At 37.8% G+C, this 19,460-nt stretch overlaps 1 protein-coding gene across 3 annotated transcripts in view; it reads right to left on the minus strand.

The window, feature by feature from the left end:
• Nucleotides 1-19,460, minus strand: part of WTAP (WT1 associated protein) — a 28,731-nt gene that overhangs the window by 6,726 nt on the left and 2,545 nt on the right. For 2 of the 3 annotated variants that reach the window (XM_059176621.1, XM_059176620.1), the window contains exons 2-6: nucleotides 14,009-14,046; nucleotides 11,834-11,889; nucleotides 8,509-8,567; nucleotides 5,941-6,068; nucleotides 1,345-1,523 (exon numbers count right to left, since the gene is read on the minus strand). In XM_059176621.1, coding sequence (XP_059032604.1) covers nucleotides 1,345-1,523; nucleotides 5,941-6,068; nucleotides 8,509-8,567; nucleotides 11,834-11,889; nucleotides 14,009-14,038 — 452 coding nt within the window. In that variant the 5' untranslated portion in view covers nucleotides 14,039-14,046. Of the gene's footprint in view, nucleotides 1-299; nucleotides 1,127-1,344; nucleotides 1,524-5,940; nucleotides 6,069-8,508; nucleotides 8,568-11,833; nucleotides 11,890-14,008; nucleotides 14,047-19,460 lie in introns of those variants that run through there. The other variant, XM_059176622.1, reaches the window with a different exon arrangement.

Genomic DNA, 19,460 nt, shown 5'->3' on the forward strand with positions numbered 1-19,460 from the left:
AGGCACCCTGTGAAGCTGTCCCACATTAATGTCTACTGCAATATCCTGGGACAAGGTGTCAAAAAGTAAGAAGTGTCTGTCAAGTCTCCTTGTCTTTTACGATACCAGCTGGAAAAACGTAGGTCTTTAAAAATGAGACACGGAGCCTTTTCCTTCACTTTGATGAGCACAGCAACAATTTTTCCCAAAATCAGTCTGCTCTGCACAGCCCCCCAAAATTAAAACGTTAAAAGTACAACAAAATCATCATAGTATTCCTTGAACTTAAAAAAAAAAAAAAAAAAAAAAAAAAAACCAACTATTTCAAGGCACATTTAATTTAATATCAAGAGTGTAATACAAAAGCCCCAAATACAATGAAGGAAACACATTCCCCCATTAATACCAACGACAATGCTCTTTCAACATGTGCCTGTTGAGTGGAATGGGGATTTAATTTCACTACTGAAAAAAAATAATGCAGTGAGTCTCTTCACAGCCAATATCCTTATACAATCTAGTAGTGAAATGAATGTTTATAATGCTTCAAACAGTTTCAACCTGCAGTTTGATACCACACCTTTTTGTTTGTACAGTCCTCAGTAAGATGATCTACAGCAATAGCAACCATTCAAAGAACAAACCATTGATTAAAACCACATTGATTTAAGGCTCAATCAAGTAATATAGAGCCCCAAACTAAATGGTTAAATATATGAACTACTTGTATTGAAATCTATTATTTCTCTCATGACTATTAAATTGGTTCTTAGCAAATAAACTCTTTAAAGGCAAAATTCACCTCATTTGAGTTTTGACCCAGAAGTTCAACAACAATCACGAAGTCCGCAGTCTTATTGGCAAAACTGATATACAGTGTCTCTAAGTCACTATGCTCAAGGTTAAGAGCGATGCATATTCCATTTTTACATTTTACTGGAATTTTACATGTTCAATTCATGATTTTAAATCTCTAGGTTTTCATTCCTCCAAACTGTCTGAAGACACAGTGTGCCACAGACTTAAGACTTCTGTTTCTCTCTCTATTTTCTTCAAACAGAAACATTTCTCAAGTGTCTACATGTTCTAGAAGGGGAATTTTTCGGAGGTGGCCACTTCTTCGGAATAGTCCGACGCCATCAGGCCTCTGAAGCAAGGGGAGGGGGAAGAGAAAAAAGCTGAAACACAAGGTTCATCTGGTAAGTTTTACATTAACCATTACAAGCTGGATAGTATAAGAATGTGGCTTTTTTGGCTCAAAAAGTCTGAGTCTTGGTGTGGAAACGAGTACTTGGCTGTCCCACCACAGCTTTCTCGTAGTGGGACTGTCAGGGAAGTCTTGACTGGGGAGTATGATTTGTTTACCTATCAGGCGTAAACTTCCAGGCACTCAGTTCATTTTGGGCTTGTTCCAGTTTGTCTTTAGTCTGTTCCAGTTCACCTTTCATTTTTAGGAAAAACAAGTTGATCGCTGGGTCTACCATTGTTGATCTCAGTTGGGCAACGCTAGGCTGCTGGACTTGCTTGAGGTACTGGATTTGAGTCTGTACAAAGCAAAAAAACACAATTACTACTAAATCAAAGAAAAATATATACATAGGAAGGTGGGATAAAATCCCTTTCGTTCACAGAATTTACCAACTTGTTAAGTCCTTCCCCCTTTGAGCTTAACATCCTCTAAGAAAAGTACGAATCATAAACAACTATTTAAGGCTATCCATGTAGGAATCAAGGCTATGATTGCATTTCCATATATGGAAACTTTAAAGAGGCTACATCCCACTTTGCAACCAAAATGATACCACCCTCCCCAAAATTCACTGTTATATTTACTAAAAATGTTGATACCCACTAGAAAAAAGTCACACATAAAATATTATATAAAAGAGTACAGGGAGGGGCGCCTGGGTGGAGCAGTCGATTAGCATCTAACTCTTGGTTTCGGCTTAGGGTTGTGATCTCAGGGTGATGAGGTCAAGCCCCACTGAAGTTTCTCTCTCCCCCCTCCTCTGCTCTGCCCTACTGTGCACTCGCACTCTCTCAAAGTCAGTCTTAAAAACCGAAAAAAATACAGTGGTTTACTCTTTCCAGTTCGTATCTATGGAAATTATTCTATGTATAAGTCTTCTAAAAATACACCTAGTTGTATCACATTGTACTTAAAATACATATCTGTATTTCCAAATTTAAAAATACATAATGCTTATATTTATGTAAGTTGGCATTACAGCATTATAAATAGCACTGTTAAGTCAAAAGAAGTATGTATTCAATTTTTCCTTCTGAGTGGTGCTGAATCACAGAATGGTATAGGTGGAAGGTGCCTGATCAAGTCCAAACTGCTTATTTTTGAAATTACATAAGCTAACTGTCCAAGGATACAGTTAATTCAGTGCCAGAACTTAGACTAGAAAAACAGTTCTCAAGCCTCCTGACTCCCAATCTGGGGCTTTTTCCACCACACCAGAACCCCACTACTTACATATGAAACCTTCAATTTCCACTTCAGTTGTATTACTTACTAGCACACTAAAAATACATTTCTAAAATATGAAATACAGTTTATTAGCATTAAATGCATCACTTTCTTCACACCCAGAGTAGATGTGGTTCAACATCCTGCTACACACTAAGGCTTAAATGGGATTAAAGTTAATTTATAAACTGATAATTTCTACCATAAATTTAGTAAAAAATACAAATCATCTGGATTGGGAATATATTTACTATTTCACTGAACAAACAGAAGTAATTTTTATTTAGCTTAATGAGATTTTCTTAAGTAACTCATCTTAAACAAAAAAGCACAACTGTTTATTCAATGTAAGACCAGTTTCTAAGATAACTGAAGAGGGATAAAGCATGTCATGGAGTTATATACACCACGGGCCGGGATCCCTAAAGAAAACATGACTCTGCAACACTGACATAGTGTTGTATTTAGGCTTACAAAGTGAACTGCCCTCATCTGCACATTTAATCTTGGCCCTTCCTTGTTGTTTTTGCTCCTGCTGCCCTTTCTGCAAAACCTTACTCTGTAACTGAAAATGAGTTGTTCAGCTTTTCTGTGCAGGGAAGAGTTGTAAAAAATGTGACTAGAAATGGTTAGGTTCTAGTTCAAACAGCCTTAAAAACCTGGGATGAGAAGACAAAGGGTGATAGAGCATCACCAAAGGCTCTGATCAGGCACGATATGATCAAACTGCCAGAGTATATATAAAATAGCTGGAGAATCACAGGAGTGTATCAACAGCATACACTGTCTAAGTAAGTGTTAAGAAGTCTAAGAACTATATGTTGTTTGAAAGGAGCACCCCTCTTGACAAGGATCCAATAGGCCCTCAGTCCTGACATAGGGGTACCATGTAGTATCTAACCATCATTTAAAAAAAAGTATATGAACTACAAGAGCAAGAGTAGGACTCAAGAAGAAAGAATTCAAGAGACACTGGTGCTATGAGATATAACTGTTGGCACAATCCACTCACACTCTATCAGCAGTCAGCCCTTTGAAGCTAAGAGCATCCTTTACGTGTGACAAGCATCTAGCAGAATGCCATGCAAACAGACACCTAAAACTGGGTAGAATCTAGGATCCTTAGTAACAGAAAAAGAAAAGAATTAAAGAAATGTGAAACTCTATAGAGACACAGTGCCCACTCCATTAGATATGAAAATCTAAGAGGGAAAAAAAAATTTTTGTTGAAGGGATAGAACGGGTGTTACAAATAAAGAAAACTATATTCAAACTACTGGACTAGACTTCCTGGAACTGTATGTCCAGATTAAAAAAATAACCAAAGGCTGGGATGGTCAAGAGTTGAAACTGCAGAAAGTAAAGGTATGTGATTACTGAGAAAAGTAATTTTTTTTAAAAGATTGTATTTATTTATTTGACAGACAGAGATCACAAGTAGGCAGAGAGGCAGGCAGAAAGAGAGAGGGGGCTGAGCAGAGAGCCCGATGTAGGGCTCGATCCCAGGACCCTGAGATCATAACCTGAGCCGAAGGCAGAGGCTTAACTCTCTGCGCCACCCAGGTGCCCCTGAGAAAAGTAATTTTAAGAAATAAAAGGACTGTGGGCACCTGGGTAGCTCAGTGGGTTAGGCCTCTGCCTTCAGCTCAGGTCATGATCTCAGGGTCCTGGGATCGAGCCCCACATCGGGCTCTCTGCTCAGCAGGGAGCCTGCTTCCCCCTCTCTCTTTCTGCCTGCCTCTCTGCCTACTTGTGATCTCTGTCAAATAAATGAAATCTTTTTTTTTTTAAACGATTTTATTTATTTGTCAGAGAGAGAGAGGGAGAGCGAGCGAGCACAGGCAGACAGAAATGGCAAGCAGAGGCAGAGAGAGAAGCAGACTCCCTGCCGAGCAAGGAGCCCGATGTGGGACTCGATCCCAGGATGCTGGGATCATGACCTGAGCCGAAGGCAGCTGCTTAACCAACTGAGCCACCCAGGCATCCCAAATAAATAAAATCTTAAAAAAATAAAAAATAAAAGGACTGTGACTGAGCCCTAAAGAGCACTATACTGGTGAGAAAAGAACTGGGAATAAGACTGTGTCCCATAGGGGACGCCTGGGTGGCTCAGTGGGTTAAAGCCTCTGCCTTCGGCTCAGGTCATAATCCCAAGGTCCTGGGATCGAGCCCCATATCCGGCTCCCTGCTCGGTGGGGAGCCTGCTTCCTCCTCTCTCTCTCTCTCTGCCTGCCTCTCTCCCTACTTGTGATTTCTCTCTCTGTCAAAATAAATAAAATCTTAAAAAAAAAAAAAAAAAAGACTGTGTCCCATATACTATCAGTCTCCAATGACCAGAATATTGCCTTCTTTTTTTTTTTTTTTTTTTTTTTTAAAAGATTTTTATTTATTTATTTGACAGAGAGAGATCACAAGTAGGCAGAGAGGCAGGCAGAGAGAGAGAGAGGAGGAAGCAGACTCCCTGCCGAGCAGAGAGCCCGATGCGGGACTCGATCCCAGGACCCTGAGATCATGACCTGAGCCGAAGGCAGCGGCTTAACCCACTGAGCCACCCAGGCACCCCAGAATATTGCCTTCTGCATTAGATTTAATAAACAATGTATCAGACCAACGGAGAGCATGCAATTCAGTCCCTTGGGCAGCTCAGTCAGTCAAGCGTCTGCCTTTGGTTCAGGTCATCATCCCAGGGTCCTGGGATTGAGCTCCGCATCAGGCTTCCTGCTCAGCAGAGTCTGTTCTCCCTCCACCCTGCCCCCCTGCTTATGATCTCTCTCGCATATAAATACATAAAATCTTATAGGAAAAAAAAAAAGCAAGCATGCAATTCAATTTTGGGCTTGTGAGTTTGAGCCCCACATTGGGTATAGAGATAACCTCAAAGAAATAATTTTTTTTTAAAACCTCAGATTTTCAAAATTAGAATAGATAAAATTACCTCTACTTTACATAACGTATATGCAAACACTAATAAAAAAGAACAGATAAGACTGCTGAAGATAGCATATCACTGAACCTAGACTCCACCTGAGCTGAATGACCATATTGTCAGTGGACTTCAGATCCATGTAGTCATGGCAAATACTACAAAGGAAAGCTGTAACATTAAAAGCAGATACGGAAGAAGTTACTGATACTAACAAAATATCTTATACATAGAGGTCAAGACAGAAAAGAAGACAGTCTGCTTAGCAAGGAGCAAGTGCTTCTTATACCCTCAGGCATCAAGAAAAGTATCCGAATCGATATACTAATTCTCCTATCATGGAAATTTCAGAGAATAACTTAAAATTTATAACTTCCTGGCCAAAAAAAGTAATTTTTAAATCCAACAAGGGGGTGATCTACCAAAATTTTAGCATAATTATAGTTTAAGAGATATTCACTTATAACATTAAGTTTGTAAAATTAGCTAAATACCAATACATGTAATTATGCAGACTAATATTCAATTCCTCAAAAAGACATGAAACATCCAAAATACTTACTGTACACTCTTGCATCTCTTGCTCCTTGGTTGCTAGTCGCATTACAAGGATGTTTTCCCTGCGAGCAGACTCTTGTTGCTGTTGCTTTAATTTTTCTTCAGATTCCCTTAACCCAGTGACATCATTAGCTGATGAATAAAGAAAAAAAAATTCCAGAATATTATGAAATATAATTTCAGGATCAAAATGACGTACTCAAAATAAAGTTCTGACTGCCTTTAAGAATAATAAAAACAAGGGCAAAAAAATTCATCAAGTCTTTTGTTTCTATCGTACTTTTATAACAAAGAAATTTGTTCTTGATCATTAGTGTTTTTAGGAGATAGTGGTGTTAAGAGGCTTAAAACCACCTAATACTACATAGACTTATGTTATTATACAATCTACCTCCAACAGAACACGGGAACTTCATTATCTGCATCTGTCTATACCATAGTGTGTCCACAAAGTCCTGACTACATTGTTCGTAACCTATCTGATGAAAACATGCCAATAACTGCATAAACAATTATCACTTAAAGCATTCACCATACTGGGTGGCTCAGTCAGTTCAGCATCTGGCTCAGGTCATGATCTCAGGGTCATGAGACTGAGCCCCACATGGGACTCAGGGCTCTAGGAGGAGTCTGCTTGAGATTCTCTCCTTCTCCCTCTCTCCCTCCTTTGCTCAAGCACATGCACAGGCATCCTCCCTTTGCAATAAAATCTTTTTTGTTTTTTTTTTTTTAAGATTTATTTATTTGACAGAGAGATCAGGAGTAGGCAGAGAGGCAGGCAGAGAGAGAGAGGGAAGCAGACTCCCTGCTAAGCAGAAAGCCTGATGCGGGGCTCAATCCCGGGAGCCTGAGATCATGACCTGAGCTGAAGGCAGAGGCTTAACCTACTGAGCCACCCAGGCACCCTTAAAATAAAATCTTTAAAAATAAATAAATAAATAGATTTTCCAGGGCACCTAAGTGGATCAGTTGGTTAAGCGACTACCATCAGCTCAGGTCATGATCAGGCCCTGTGTCAGGCTTCCTTCTCAGCAGAGAAGCCTGCTTCTTCCTCTCCCTCTGCCACTCCCCCTGCTTGTGCTTGCTCTCTCCATCCCTGATTCTGTTAAATAAATCTTTTTTTTTTTTTTTAAAGATTTTATTTATTTATTTGACAGAGAGAAATCACAAGTACACTGAGAGGCAGGCAGAGAGAGAGAGAAGGAAGCAGGCTCCCTGCTGAGCAGAGAGCCTTGATGTGGGACTCGATCCCAGGACCCTGAGATCATGACCTGAGCCAAAGGCAGCAGCTTAACCCACTGAGCCACCCAGGCGCCCCTGTTAAATAAATCTTTAAAAAAAAAAAAAAAAAAAAAAAAAAACCAACTTTCACAACATTAATACCTATAGATTATAATATGTCATATAGTAATTGAAATTTCAGGGTATTAAGCTTTCTGAACTTGGAAAACAATATTGCTTTGTATACTCACAAATAGTATGTTACTGCTAACTCAGTGAAAAGTGACAGAAACTAAAATGGTTTGAAATTATTAATCTTTGTTGGTATTATTTTTCAGCAGGTTTTGAAAAATCTGTATATATGTGCCTATACCCTACTGTTACACATTAAACTCAGAATTTATTCTGTGTTGCTTCTATGTATCTCCTTTCTTAAACTAGTAACTCTTGCTTCACTTCCAATTCTTTTGTGGAAAGACTTACAGACACATCAAGGAAAGTTTCAAGTAGTTGTACATTTCCCCATCTCTACTCTCAGACATCTATATGTAATTCTACTAAAACAATTATGCTATTATACAATTATTACATATCAGTCTTCCCAAAATGATTGGGTTGCCATTCTTCAAGAAAAGGGATCATGGTTCATTGACCTATTTCATAGCAGCAATAAAGTGAGTGCTTGGGAGAGTTCTTTAACAAAATGCTTCAATGAAAATTACAATTGCTTAGGGGAACCTAGTTGGCTTAGTTGGATGAGCGTGAGACTTTTTTAAAATAAGATTTTATTTATTTGACAGAGAGAGAGAGACATAGCTGGAGAGGGAACACAAGCAGGGGGAGTGGGAGAGGGAGAAGCAGACTTCCCGCCACTGAGCAGGGAGCCGAATGTGGGGCTCCATCCTAGGACCCTGGGATCATGACCCGAGCCGAAGGCAGAAGCTTAACGAGTCAGTCACCCAGCCTCCCCAAGCTTGACTCTTGATCTCAGAATCATGAGTTTAAGACCCACACTGGTGGGACGCCTGGGTGGCTCAGTTGGTTAAGCAGCTGCCTTCGGCTCAGGTCATGATCCCAGCGTCCTGGGATCGAGTCCCACATCGGGCTACTTGCTCCGCAGGGAGCCTGCTTCTCCCTCTGACTCTGCCTTCCACTCTGTCTGCCTGTGCTCGCTCTCACTCTCTCTCTCTTACAAATAAATAAATAAAATCTTTTAAAAAAAAAAAAAAAAAAGACCCACACTGGGTGCAGACATTACAACTGCTTAGTAAAACCAATCACCCTGTGTCTATAACAAAAATCTAAAAGGAGATAATCACATAATCTTTAGAAAGGTAAAACTCAAACTTACAATTAAGATCTGTGTACTTGCCCTCCAAAGCTTGGACATATGCTTCATATTGTTTCCATCTAATACAAAAATAAATTTGTACATTAGTTGTCACATTAATACTCCCAGAAAAATCACCACACCTAAACTTATAAATTTAAGTAATGACAAGAATTTCACTATGATTTTTAACCAATAATGAAATTAGCCACTTCTTTATTTCTTCTCAACTTACAGGAACGAGGTAAAAGAAAATACAGAAAAAAGTATTCTCTGCTGAGAATATACCAAGTATGTTCCTTTGGGTCACTTCACCCACCTTATAGGACTTTGTATCACTGAGTCTCAGCACGATGCCTTGATTACAAAAGCGAAGTAAAAAACTTACTACTTTCAAATATACTGTCTACCTCAAACAAATGGCACCTAAGAAACGTGCTTAATTGTAAAGGACTAAAAGGTTCTTCAGCTTAGCTCTTTCATGAAAATACCATAAAACGAAAGCAGTGGTTCAAAGCAGTATTTTTTTTTTGTCTGTAAAAAAGGGAGAATATACTATTTTCCAGGACAATTCTTTAAACCACACCTACTTGGCAGAAACAATCTGCATAAACGATGTATACTATCTGAGTATGAAGGAATCTTTCTTCCTTGTTATATTCCTCTACCCTCAAAATACAGGCTATGCTAAAGCCTGGTGATTACTGTTGAAAACAAGGTCTCCAGTCTTATGTTTAAGCAACTTACAAAAAGTAACATGACCTGAATGTCTGCTATCCTGCTTCCTGAAAACCTATGCTTTTCAGCTGCTCTTCTGTTACAGCTATCAAAATTTACAGTTGATCCGTGAACAGTGTAGGGTGGGGGTTTAGAGGTGACAAACCCTACAGTAAAAAATCTGTGCATAACTTCTGAATCCCCCAAAATTTAACTACTAATAGCCTACTACTGACCAGAAGGAAACCTTACTGATAATATAAACACTTAAGTTACACACATTTTGTTATATATATTATATACTACATTCTTACAATAAAGCTAGAGAAAGAAAACATTAAAAAAAAAACAAACAAGAAAATACTTAAAAGTACTACACTGTACAAAATCCGCACATTAAATGGACCCACAGTTCAAACCTGTGTTGTTCAAGGGTCAATGTACCTTTGATTTTAGAAAATCTTTCTATAAAATTTCAATAACTCTGATAGCTTTGCTATGGGATGTATTAATACTATACCATAATAAAAAAATTCCCATAATACCAAACTAATCCACCTTTTACATAAAGACTGTTCAGTCAAAGGCATGCTTATTTTTTAAGATTTTATTTTTTTACCTGAGAGAGAAAGTGCGCATGCGCGAGCATGAACAAGGGGTAAGGGTAGAGGGAGAAGCAGTACCCTGCTGAGCAGAGAGCCCGATGTGGGACTTGATCCCAGAACCCTGGGATCATGACTTCGAGCTGAAGGCAGATGCTTAATGACTGAGCCACGCAGGCACACAGGCATGTTTACTTTTATGGTCCCTAGGACACAAAACAGGAATTTCACTCAGTATTTGGGATGAATAAAGGTTATTTGTGGAGGCTAAATAAGATCTATTTTAGGAACACCTGGATGGCTCAGTCAGCTAAGCATCTGACTCTTGGTTTGGCTCAGGTCATGATCTCACCCGCTGTGGGACTAAATCCTGTGTAAGGCTCCACTCAATGGAGTCTACTTGAGATTCTCTCTCTCTTCCTTGCCTCTTCCCCCACTCGTGCTTGCTCTCGCTTGCATACTTTCTAAAACAAATCAATCCTAAAAAAGGAAGAACTATGTGTTTAGAGGAACAGAAAAACATGAAAGTTCAACCAGTTTTGTTTTGTTTTTTAAAGATTTTGTCAGAGAGAGAACAAGGGAGAAAGCACTAGCAGGGCGAGCAGCAGGTGGAGGGAGAAGCAGGCTCCCACTGAGCAAGGAGCCCCTTGTGGGACTTGATCCCAGAACCCTAGGATCACGACCTGAGCCAAGGGCAGACGCTTAACCAACTGAGCCACCCAGGCATCCCTCAACCAAGAACATCCTTATCAGGACAATAGGAAACACAGAACAGTTAAATAAGTAGCACTTCATTTAAAATCACCAAGAGAATTAATGAGAGGGAAAAAAACACACTTTAAAGTCATACATGAGAATTCCCTAAAAGAAGTTAACTGACCTCAAGAATATAAACTGCAGAACTTAAAAATCTTAAAGGTAACTTAATATAAAAAATTATTCCTATGAATTTTATTTATTATATTACTGATTTCTTTCCCTACAAGTATGTCAAGAAAAAGACTGGGCACACTAACCAGAGATACAAAGAGAATATCAACATGTGAGTGGCAGTATAGCACAAGCATGGGTTTACACCTCAGCAGGAGGACAAGTGTTTTAGAATACTAAGAATTTAAATTTCATGTATGGGAAAATAAATGCATGCAATGAAAAAACAGTTCTTTGCATGAAGAAGATAAAGAGCTTGTCCACAATATGAACAGCTAAGGAAGGTGGGAAATTATCAGACTCCAGTTAACAATGGAACATGCCATCTGCATCTGCCTATTTTATAAAACACCTCTTCGGGAGGGCTGGGGTGGCTCAGTTGGTTAAGCATCTGCCTTCAGATCAGGTCATGATCCCACGGTCCTGGGACGGAGCCCAGATTCTGGCTCTGGAGTCTGCTGCTGCTTCTGCCCCTCTCCAGCTCATGCTCGCTCGCTCGCTCTCTCTCAAAATAAATAAATCAAAATGACTTTGTCATCTAAAAATTACCATCTAAAAAATTTATCACCCAAAGTAATAAAATGTAAAAAGAACAAATTTAAGTTAGACAATACAAAACATGCACTGATCCTAAACATGGCACCCTTTAGGACTACAACTTTTTCACACCTGAAATAGAAAAGGAAAAAATAATGACATCCAAATAAGTCTACATTTTGATCAACTGAAAGCTTTCTGAGAGTAGGGTCTTTCCCCACAGCAAGTTCTACACATGAAGTACCAATGCGTAAAGTTAAAATTCTGAGTTATCTTCCCTCTGCAAGAAAAACTCAGGTTTTTCTAGCCACCTAGGAGTTACCCAAGCTGGTACTTTAAAGTGTTTGATGTTTTTTAGTTCTTTAAAGTGTTATGTTTTCCTCAATGTTTACATAATAAAGAAACAGACCATAGAAAATATGGTCAAAAAGTACAATAAATGATTTGAGAATGTATTAATGTTAAAAACAAAACAATATAACTTAAAAATAATTATAGCATAGAACCACAGTATGTTTTATACAAAGTATTTTATATTTTTGATAAAAAAACCATTTTACCTTAGAATTAACTCATCTCGTGCCATAACTTTGAAGTCTGTTTCACTCAGCCGAACCTATATATAAAGAGAATTAAAATATGAACTGACTGCTCTTCCTAAAACTTTAAAATATTAAATACCACTGGCTCTTCTGTTCTTCATATTTTTATAGACAGGATCTTAACCTTTTTGTCCCCTAATTGCTCATTTCTGGTATTGGGAATATCCTTAACTACTGAAGACAGACCAAGTCCCTCCCAAAGGACCACTGTGCTGAATTCATACGAATCCTCTCGAGAGCCCCAGGTTAAATGGCTCAGTACATATTACTGTTTTTAAAAAATTCTTATTGTTTTTAAAAGGCACATTACTTATCTTTAATACAGGCACCATTCTTAGGGAAATGCAATACAATGAGCTATTGATACACATTATTAGAATGACTTAAAAAAAAAAAAAGTGTTAACACCAAATGCTGGGGGAAGATGTAGAGAAACCAAACTTTCACACACTGCTGGTGAGAATATAAAAGGGTACAGCTGCTGTGGAGAATATTTGGTAATTCCTTTGGAAACTAAAAACGGATGTGCCATACAACCAACCCAGCAGTTGCATTCCTAAGGATACATCTCGAAGAAATAAAAATATTTATTTTCACAGAGAAATTTGTACACAAATGTTTACAGCTTTATTTGTAGTAGCCCCCAAACATCCTTCAACTGGTGAATAAACTATTATATAATCATATCCTTGGAATACTACATTCACCATTAAAAAGAAACAGCCTATGGACCAACTTGGATAAACCTCCAGGAAATTGTACTGGGTAGAAAAAAAAAAATTTCAGAAAGTTACATATAATGTATGACTTCATTTGTACATTTGTGAAATAGCTAATTAGTGAAATGGAGACTTATTAGTGGTTGCCAAAGGTCTGAGATGGATGGAGTTACAGAGGAATGGCAAAATGGAAGCTTGTGGTAATGCTTCCGTTACCTACTTTGGTTGTGGTGATGGTTATATTAAGTTACACATGATAAAACTACACTGAGCTAACATACACAAACACACACACTGCACATATAAGCTCTGTGGATTGTATCAGTGTCAAGCTCCTGGTTTTGATATTGTTATATAAGATGTCTGATAGTTATGCAAGATTAACATTGAAGGAGGCTGGATGAGGAGTGCCACAAACCCCCCCCGTACATTTCTTTGCAACTGCTGGTATATCAACAATTATTTCAAAATAAAAAGTTAAAAAAAAAAAAAGGTACAATATTCTAGCTGAAACTGTTCTGTAAATTGAGAAATATTAATTAAGTGTTTCTCTATACCAAATGAAGATTGTAAAGGCTAGGCACCTCTCCTGCTTTAGCATGAAATTAACGTTTCATAGGTTTCAAATTACAACACTAACCGTAACATAGTACCATGACGGAAGAGGGAAAATCACTGTACCAAAATATATTAAAAGTCTAACAGAAAGCACACAGTTAATTATGATTATTAAAACACAGTAAAACTCTACTTCATGAATAACTGGACTCCCAAAACTTAAGACAAATTTCCATAATACTTATCTAAACTATTCATTTAAATACTCACTGGTTAATAAGCTCATACCCTCCATTTGAAGTACAAATTACTTTCAGAAACTATATTATTTTGCAACTCTGTGCATGTGTGTGTGTAACAGTGACTACAGTAAATTAAGTTGGGGAAATAGTTAAGTTAGGGAACTAGACCAGGGAGAAAATGAGACTAGAAAACAAAAACTTCAGAGGATAAGATAGAATCGAAGAACTAGCTACATAACCCTTTGTTGATATATAAAGAGGTGGTTTTACCTTACAACCAAAGAGATTTAAAAAGTACAAAAAAAAGAGTAAGTAACATAAGTTGTGAAGCAATCTTTTTTCACATTTACAGTTATGCAGGTGGAAATATTCACATGGCAAAGATTAAGAGCAGGTCACAGAGATATAATTATACAAGTTTTTCAAAAACTGAAAATATTCTAAAAATACATTATATACAAGATACAATGTCTAACACATTATACACCCACAATGTTAGTAGTGTTATAAGGCAAGAGAGTAAAAGATAACAAGTAAAGACAGTCCTTTCATCTCTATTAACTGTCTCCCCCCGTCCCCCAAGGACTTAGAAACTGCAGGAAAAAAAAACACACCTTTTTGGGAAGAGGTTCCTCGTTGGTCATCTTGAACCCTAGAAAAAAGGGGCAGAGAGAAGAGGTTCAACTGATGTCCTTTCAGTTAAGGCAGGAACAAGAAATACTGGCTTTTCCAAACCAATTTATTAGGGAACTCAGTTTGAACCAAATCATTAGATTATTTAATAACAGTTTTAGATTTACAGAAGTTACAAAAATATTACAGGGTTCCTGTATACTCCACACCCACCTTCTCCTTTACTAACAGATTACCACTGTTTTCTTAAGTTATTAAAAAAAATTCCTTTGTAAAAAAGTTAATCATTCCTTTTGATGGCCCTATAAAGGACTGAAATGTGACTTTTCAATGCATTCTTGTAACTGCCCCATGAGAAAGACAAATCTTACATAAGTGACATCACTGTGCTAAAGTCAGACAATGACCTCAGGCAGTATCCCAGGCATCTTGCTGAAAGGATATTAAGTATAGTTCCAGTTGCTAAGCCTTTCCTTTTACAGTATCATGTTGTTCTAGTAAGGTAGATAGAATCTATCATCATAATTCACTACTGTGCAACACTTATATGATATTTAACCTATATAAAAATATTCCTAGGGGCGCCTGGGTGGCTCAGTGGGTTAAAGCCTCTGCCTTCAGCTCAGGTCATGGTCCCAGGGTCCTGGGATCAAGCCCCGCATCAGGCTCTCTGCCTGCTTCTCTGCCTACCTGTGATCTCTGTCTGTCAAATAAATAAAATCTTAAAAAAATATATATTCCTATACTGTTTAATTTCATGCCACAGAATTTGTATCTCGAATTAGTTGTTACAAATTTTACTAACTCTACTGCAAAAGATGTTATACAATAGAAAAACTTTCATTAAATTTATTATGCTCACTGAAAACACTTCTACTTCCTAATATTCAAATAAGAACACAAGCTAATTTAAATTTAATACTAGGTTTTATTTCCAACAGCACTGTCATGATTCTTCCTCTTATATTTTTTACACTTCTTTGATATTCACTTTGCTTACTCATACTTATTACAAATCCCAAACTATTAAACATTTAACCAAAGAGAAATAAGTCAAGGAGATGCACAGCATGGTAACTATAATTAGTAATACTGTACTGCATGTTTGGAAGTTGCTAATAAATCCTAAAGGTCTTCACAAGGAAAGAAGGAAAATAATTTTTCTAACAATGTGGTAACAAATGGCAACCAGGTTTAAAGTGGGGAGCATTTCACAGAATATACAAATATCCAACCATTATGTTGTACACCTGAAGTTAATTGACCATGGATTCCATGTCAATTATACCTCAACTTTTAAAAAATTAGCCAAAGAACTTAGAGTGAAAAACTGAATTTTTTTAAAAGATTTTATTTATTTATTTAAGAGAGAGAGAGAGAGACAATGAGAGAGAGCATGAGTGAGGAGAAGGCCAGAGAGAGAAGCAGACTCCCTGTGGAGCTGGGAGCCTGATGCGGGACTCCATCCCTGGACTCCAGGATCATGACCTGAGCCGAAGGCAGTTGTCCAACCAACTGAGCCACCCAGGCGTCCCGAAAAACTGAATTTTTAAAAGCTACTGGACTTCCTATTATTTGAGATTCCTCAAAAGAAGACAATCTTCTTCTTTTTTTTTTTTATTAAAGATTTTATTTATTTGACAGACAGAGATCACAAGTAGGCAAAGAGGCAGGCAGAGAGAGAGGAGGAAACAGGCTCCCTGCTGAGCAGAGAGCCTGATGCGAGGCTTGATCCCAGGACTCCGAGATCATGACCTGAGCCGAAGGCAGAGGCTTTAACCCACTGAGCCACCCAGGCGCCCCAAGAAGACAATCTTCTGATACCATTTTTTATGCTACATACTGTCCCAACTCTGTAAATCAGAAATTCCAACCATATACTGCCACTAAAACCTCATTTTCAGACTAGATATACTGTACATTTTAGGGGAAAAAAAACATAAATTGATCATATATCACTGGCTTATTCTATCTTTAATAATCTTATCACTGGTTGCAGCAATCAAAAACCTGAGTATGTCATTTTCTTCTGAGCTAATGAAGCTGATCAAGCCTCTGACCAATATTTATGAAGACATAACCATATTTCCACAACTTAAGGTCTGTATATTTTTCTATTTTTTTTTCCTTTAAATGGGTCTCTGTTTACTTTAGACTTCTTATTGCCCAGTTTATATTCTCTGTTGGAAATAATGGACAGCTACTTAGTGACTATCCTAACATGACACCAGTGATTACAATCATTTGGGAAACAAGCCTTCACCTTGTTTATCCCCACAGAGATCTACTTCTGTTATAGTATGTTTAAAGTACATTCACTCTACTTGACTGCAACCTACTGGAACCCAGCTATCAAGCTCGGCATTTCCTTGGAATACCCCACTTGTCTGAGCTAAATATTCTAGGTAAACGTGGATTCTAGCCATTGGAACTTTTAGCCAATTTAATTAGTATATGTGTACCTATACATGCCACTAATCTGATTAAATCCTTCTTAAAGTAAGCTCCCCATCTCACTCAAAATAGTGCATGCCAATCCTCTGCTATCCCTTCACATCATGCTTTATTTTTCTGCATAGATTCTTATAATGATCTGATATTTTACATATCTGCTTCTCCCAATTATAAAATTAGCTCCATGAGAGCTCTTTCATTCACTGCCGATGCCACAGTACACAGTAGGCACTCAAACATATGCTGAATGGAAATATGAACAAACGAATTTGCTTCAGTTACTACTGAAATCATAACAGTAAGCTAAATAAGTCAATCTAATTTTCCCCCCAAAATAAACAAGATGACATTCTGTAAAATTTTGAGAATAAATGTGAAACCTAATATAACAAATACTGTGGTAAGAATGCTGTATAAATAGTTAAATTTTCCACTATACTACCTGTTAACTAGTTAATGGGCACTATAGCTACTCAAAATTTTAGTTATAAAACCTAAGCAATATAAATTCCAGTTATAAACTAGTAAATGCTTCTATAACATGACATTTTGCCTAGGTTTATTTGTTCATTCTTTTCTTAATACATATTCAGGTTATTCCATTAAAATAAAATTAATTGCAAGCCTAATTAACAACAAGTAAGACTTTTTTTAAAAGGCATTGAAAGGACTAGGAAACACAGGAAAGAAGTTCTAGTAATCCTGCTTTTCTATAAGAGGGTGGCATACTTTAAAAACAAAAAAAGCCTCAAAACCCGAGCCTCAGTTTTCCCTTCCCCAAAAGGAGTATCACCACCAAGGCTCAAAATGACTGAGCTTCTTCTAAAGATAAACATTAATCTTTAGCATGATGGCTAGCACAAAATAAGCAATTATTTCCTTCTCCCCATCAATAAACAAAGACTCTCAATTACTACTTCTTGAAAAAACTGAAGGGAGAATTCAAAAGCTGACAGAACAATGAAGACCTGTTGCTCCTGTCTATTTTTTTTTTTTTTTAATGATCCATTTATTTGAGAGAGAGAGAGAGCGAGCACGCGCGCGAGCAAGAGACTGGGAAAGTAGAAAAGGGAGAAACACACTCCCTGGTGACCAGGGAGCCTGATGTAGAGCTTGATCCCTGGACTCCAGGGATCAAGACCTGCCTGCTCTTGTCTTTGTTTCTAAGTCCCACTGCAGAATTCTTGGTGAGCTCGAGTTTTTATTTTTTTTATTATTTTTTTATTTTTTAAAGATTTTATTTATTTGTCAGAGAGAGCGAGCCAGCACGCGCAAGCAAGCAGAGTGGCAGGCAAAGGCAGAGAGAAAAGCAGGCTCCCCGCCTAGCAAGGAGCCCGATGTGGGACTCGATCCCAGGACCCCAGGATCATGATCCAAGCTGAAGGCAGCAGCTTAACCCACTGAGCCACCCAGGTGTCCCAAGCTCGAATTTTTAAAACTCTAAACAAACATTGGTTTATATTCTCTTCTAAAAAGTTTGATAGTGGACAAACTTCAATTACATATCACTCTGAGAATATATATATTTTCTTTATAAAAATAAATTTATTAATTTGTGACATATGTCAAAGATAAATGCAGTTTTTGCATAAAGGTTTACATTCACGTTGACTCTGAGTCATGTCATTTCACATGTTATAGAATATGTGACATGGGAATTCAAAAGTTAAGCATTTTGAAAAATTCCTCCACTCAAAGTCAATCTCTCCTTCAGAGCCCGTATATGCTGTAAGAGTTAAATAAACAGCTTGGCAAAAGGCAAATTAGAACAGGTTTAAATTTAAAAGTATCAACACTCAACTATTTAGTCAAAATAGAACTTGGTTCTCAAATTTGATTTTCACATTGCATGAGTATACTAAGAAAATTATTCCCCAAGGCAACTTTTTTTTGTTTTACTCTTTTTGAAGATTTTATTTATTTATTTGAGAGAGAGAGAGATATCACAAGTAGGCAGAGAGGCAGGCACTGAGATGGGGGAAGGAGCCCCAACACGGGGCTCAACCCCAGGACCCTGAGATCATGACCTGAGCCAAAGGGAGAGGCTTAACCCACTGAGCCACCACAGGCACTCCAAGGCAACCTTTAAATTACAACTGAAAGCACAATAATCATCTAAAATCAATTCCAGATTCATGAAGACAGTGAACATCCCAGATTCTCAGATCTATTTTTGTATCAGAAAAATCAAATAACTAAGGGCCCCAGGGTGGCTCAGTCGCTAAGCATCTACCTGCTCTGCGGGTAGCCTGCTTCTCCCTCTTCCCACTCCCTTTGCTGTGTTCCCTCTCTCCCTGTGTCTCTCTCTGTCAAATAAATAAGTAAAGTCTTAAAAAAGAAAAAAGAGGGGCGCCTGGGTGGCTCAGTGGGTTAAAGCCTCTGCCTTTGGCTCAGGTCCTGATCTCAGGGTCCTGGGATCACGCCCCCCTGTTTCCCTCTCTCTCTCTGCTTGCCTTTCTGCCTACTTGTGATCTGTCAAATAAATAAAATTTTTTAAAAAAGAAAGAAAATAATAGAAAAACTGAATAAAATATTGAGTTGAATCCTGAATCTTGAAAGGGGGGGGATGAATATACACTCATTACTATGAGTCACACACTAAATAATCACAACTTTTCAAAGTCGAAGTTAGCCTCCATTTTCCAGATGATGAAAATGATTATGAGTCACTAAATGATTAACCCTGGTCAAAACACCATTAATAAATTGGCCGTTAGGACCCCAAACACAGCACCTCTCTAAAGTTGGTAACTGATAGAGATGGATTACTCTTCTACTCTCTCATTCTCAATAATGAATAAGCTTAACCAAAAAACAGAAAAGCAAAAGAGAAAAGAACTTAAAATTGGCCAATTTGGCTACCTTTTAGGAGGTTTAAGACTGGTTAAAACATGGTGTTAAAATTATTTAAAGGTTTCAGTTATTCACATTCAGATAATCTCTGAAATTCAGATCTCAGAATCACCATGTACTCTTGAT

This window comes from Mustela lutreola, chromosome 6 (assembly GCF_030435805.1).
Source record: "Mustela lutreola isolate mMusLut2 chromosome 6, mMusLut2.pri, whole genome shotgun sequence".
NCBI lineage: Eukaryota > Metazoa > Chordata > Mammalia > Carnivora > Mustelidae > Mustela > Mustela lutreola.